The 4,328-nt window shown below is 43.2% G+C and overlaps 1 protein-coding gene across 1 annotated transcript; it reads left to right on the top strand.

The window, feature by feature from the left end:
• Positions 1 to 275: 275 nt before the first annotated feature.
• Positions 276 to 1,858, top strand: LOC116200384. Its single transcript, XM_031531233.1, has 3 exons — positions 276 to 608; positions 696 to 1,290; positions 1,350 to 1,858. The coding sequence occupies exons 1-3, from the start codon at positions 276 to 278 to the stop codon at positions 1,856 to 1,858; spliced, it is 1,437 nt and encodes a 478-aa protein (XP_031387093.1).
• The last annotated feature ends 2,470 nt before the right edge of the window (positions 1,859 to 4,328 follow it).

Genomic DNA, 4,328 nt, shown 5'->3' with positions numbered 1-4,328 from the left:
CCGAACACGGATTTTCCGGTTTCGCACAGATCAATGCCTTAACAACAAACTAGGTGTTCTATACCCCTAGACCCGGGTAACTTTTCCGCCCTCGACCTTCAGATCGTAAAATGATAAGTGGCGACTCCTTATCTCACGCGTGTCCGTCACGCGTCCCCACGGGAAGGTGGACACTCCCAAGCCGCGCGATCCAAAAGCGCGCATGCGGGCCCCGTCGAGAGTTCACATTCAGGTCCGTACAATGGCGTCTAGACATTCTCGATTTTGAAGGTCAAATGCACCCAGAAGATTTCATTGATTGGTTGGCTATCGTTGAACGAGTCTTCGACTTCAAGAACATTTCCGAAGAAAAGAGGGTGAAGTTAGTCGCCATCAAATTGAAAAAGCATGCTTCAGTTTGGTGGGAGAACTTGAAGAGGCGTCGAGAACGTGAAGGAAAACGGAGGATTGTGACGTGGGAAAAGATGAAACGGGAGCTCAAGAAGAAGTTTCTTCCCGCAAGCTACAAGCAAGATATTTTCTCTCGGCTCTACAACTTCAAGCAAGAGGAGTTGACCGTAGAGGAATACACCGCGGAGTTTGAGCATCTCATGATGAAGTGCGATATCGTGGAGCCCGAGGAACAAATCATTGCTCGGTACCTTAGCGGTCTTCGATCCGAGATTCGTAATGTGGTCCAATTGCAACCTCATTAGACTTTCGAGGATGTTTGCAAGCTGGTCGTTCGTGTGGAGAAGCAATCTAAGGAGAAGAGTACTCATAAGACCTTGGGAAGAGACGGGGTCTCTAACCGGGGGAGTGCTCCGACTCCGAAGTCATTATCGACTGGTAAGGCTTCTTCTTCCAAGGCTACACCCGCCCAAGGTGGTACTTCTCGCAACACTTCAAGCACGATATCAAAACAATGCTTTAAGTGTCGAGGATTTGGTCACATCGCTTCCGAGTGCCCGAATCGGAAGATTATTTCCTTAGTGGAGGAAACTAATGATGAGCCGGTGTACGACACTTACGACGACGAGGAGAATGAGGTTGAGCAAGAAGAGGTCACTTATGGTGATCAAGGGAAGGCTCTCGTCGTTCTACGCATCTTGAAATCCGCACATGTTGAGGACGATAAGTGGTTGCGGCATAACATCTTCCACACCCGATGCACTTCCCATGGCAAAGTGTACATGGTCATTATCGATAGTGGGAGTTATGAGAATGTCATTTCCACTACCATGGTGGAAAAGTTGCACCTCAAGGTGGAGCCTCATCCGGACCCGTACAAGCTCTCTTGGCTCAAGAAAGGTAACGACGTTCATGTCAATAAACGTTGCTTGGTGCAATTCTCTATTTACTTCTTGGAGGGCCGTGGTTATATGATCGAAGGGTGATTTATGATGGCTTTAAGAACACCTACTCCTTTGTCAAGGAAGGTGTCAAGATTATTCTAGCACCTTGTAGAATGGAGGACAAGTCTAAGGCCGTCACGGGAGAAGGGAGCTCTTATCTCCCCAAATCCCAATTTCTCCAAGTCATGGATCGTTCTTCGAAGGCTTATGCACTCGTGCTCTTGGAGGAGAATGAAGAACGAGGGGATATTCCACCCGTAGTGAAGTCTTTGCTCGAAGAATTTCGGGATGTGGTGCCCGATGAGATTCCGTCGGGACTTCCTCCCATGCGGGATATCCAACATCATATTGATTTGGTGCCCGGGGCTGCTATCCCAAGTAAGGCGGCGTATCGAATGAGTCCAAAGGAACATGAGGAGCTTCAACACCAAGTCGACAAACTTTTGCATAAGGGGTTGATTCGAGAAAGTTTGAGCCCTTGTGCGGTTCCCGCTCTTCTCGTGCCAAAGAAGGATGGATCTTGAAGGATGTGCATTGATAGTCGGGCTGTGAATAAGATCACCATCAAGTATCGCTTTCCAATACCGCGACTTGATGATTTGCTTGATCAACTTCATGGAGCTTCGGTCTTTTCCAAAATCGACCTTAGCAGCGGATATCATCAAATTCGAATGCGTCCCGGAGACGAGTGGAAGACTGCATTCAAGATGAGATATGGTCTGTACGAGTGGCTAGTTATGCCATTTGGCCTCTCTAATTCCCCGAGCACTTTCATGCGCCTCATGAACCATGTGTTGAAAGCTTTCATCGGCAAGTTCTTGATCGTCTACTTTGACGATATTTTGATCTATAGTACCAGCGTGGAGGAGCACTTGGAGCATCTTCAAGAGCTCTTTAACGTGCTTCGAGAGCAACGCCTATATGCCAACCTCAAGAAGTGTCAATTCCTCACAAATAGTGTCAATTTCTTGGGTTATATTTGTTGGGAATTGGTGTATGCCCTAGAGGCAATCTATAATCAGTTCTGTAATATGATATCTATTTCATTATAAAACGAGGCATTTCTGTTATTGTGTAGATTGCGCTAAATATGATTTTACACAATAATGTCCTTGGAATAGTATGTTCAATAGGCATCAAGTGTGACTTGATTGTGAGATCCTATAATTACCGAACATTATTCCTAAATGTCCATAGTCAAAGTATTATCGTTAATTAGGACAACGATAATACGGTTAGACTAGTGTGGGTGTTAATTGATGACCAAGTCTCATAGGTCATGGATATGGAGATATCAAATCACACCACATGTATACATTAAGAGTAATGTGTATTGGAATTTATCCGCCATGAGATTGCTACATGGGTTGTTACGTGACTGTCATTAGCATATCTCAAAGTGACTATAGTGTAATGGTCCTTTGACTTGAGGTCACCATGGATTCCTACATGTAATGTCGTATATTTTGATACTGTCAAACGCCACCGTAACAGGCTGGTTATAAAGATAGTTATTGGGTATGCCACAAAGCATGGAAAAGAATGTGAGTGACCAAGATAGGATTTGTCCCTCCTACGAAACGGGAGCGATATCTCACGGCCACTTGGTGGTTAAGTCTAAAAGTGTATGCATACCCAAATGAGTCGATATAACGATATCGAGCTCATTTGTTCTGATAGACTTACCCGGTAAACCAAGAAAGAGAGATATTGAGCCATACAAGGATGTCATCGACCATGCCTTGGGCTCAATAGAGATATAGAGGACAATGGATTATATTACACAGTAATATAGGTCACGAGGTTTGTCGAGAAATTGACTTTTCGATTACTTGAGTAACAGTGATGCATTGCTAGATGCCGCTCACTGTTTGTAATATTGAAATAGAGATTTCGATATTACTATCAACGTAATTGGGAACCTACACGGTCACACACGACGACTAAATCGACGAGATATTTTGAAACAATAAAATCGTCTAATAGAGATTAGATGATTTATGGTGCGATTGATTAATCGGATATTTAATGAGATTAAATTTGTCGATTAATTATACTCGATTTATTAGATTAAATGGACCAAATTGATGCACGATTAATATGGTGACACATGGCTTTTATTTGGATAGACATGTGTATGGACACATGTCACTTGGGGACATTAATTCCCCTCATCCCACATCGGCAATTCAAAGGGAAAGCATTTCCCAAATTGCTTATAAAAAGCACTAACAGGAATGGGTTATAGATATATAGTGTGTGTATGCTTTATATGTATATATGTGAGCATATATATATAAATAATTTGAGTTGAATTGTTCAATTCAAATTAGGTCCATTAGTCTGAAAATTTCGGGTGTCGCATCAGTGTTTCTTTCGAGTGTTGGTCGCTAGCACCGCCGATCTCGAAAACTCGTCGACAAAGTCGGTGTGGATACCGGTAGAGGCGTCACGCGTGGGACGCTCGGTCGACAATTTTAAATATTCCAGGTACGCTTTTATTTACTCTTATTCTTCTAGTAGGTCTTGGGATTAGTTTCACGGGTAGGAAAGTTTTTGAATTTCTGTTCCTTTTTCGCTTCCGTTGCGCCCCGTGAAACTAGCAATTGGTATCAGAGCCTAGCTAGTTAGAATCTGAGTAGATAATAGCATAAAATATGATTTTATGCTTGGTACTGGTGTGATTATGTTTGATATTTGCGGTGCATGACTGTTAGACTTGGACTATGTCCTAGTTGTGTTAGTATAATAGTTATACGTGTGGACTATTATGTAATGGTTACATAATAGTGTATGGTGAGATCGATTAAATGTTAATAAAATCCCTCAAAATATTAAGTTCATATCCTTCCACCGTGTAACGCTCGTCAAGACCAAGATCGATGAGTGCGTAGACCTTGCCCTCGCAGGATGCCCTCATCTATCCTAGTAAGACGTTGTGTTTACCAGTGGGTCGGACTTAACTGAGCAAGCCTAATAGGATTAGGAGTTCAG

This window comes from Punica granatum, chromosome 3, assembly GCF_007655135.1.
Source record: "Punica granatum isolate Tunisia-2019 chromosome 3, ASM765513v2, whole genome shotgun sequence".
Classification (NCBI taxonomy): Eukaryota; Viridiplantae; Streptophyta; class Magnoliopsida; order Myrtales; family Lythraceae; genus Punica; species Punica granatum.
The sequence above is the reverse complement of the archived record's forward strand: the minus strand, read 5'-3'. Positions and strand labels throughout refer to the sequence as shown.

Bases quoted from the DNA above. Each gene is read 5' to 3' on its own strand.
- LOC116200384 (XM_031531233.1), top strand. From the start codon at position 276: ATGCACCCAGAAGATTTCATTGATTGGTTGGCTATCGTTGAACGAGTC. The intron at 609-695 runs GTGGAGCCCGAG...CAACCTCATTAG, and splicing joins TCATGATGAAGTGCGATATC to ACTTTCGAGGATGTTTGCAA. The intron at 1,291-1,349 runs GTAACGACGTTC...TACTTCTTGGAG, and splicing joins GCTCTCTTGGCTCAAGAAAG to GGCCGTGGTTATATGATCGA.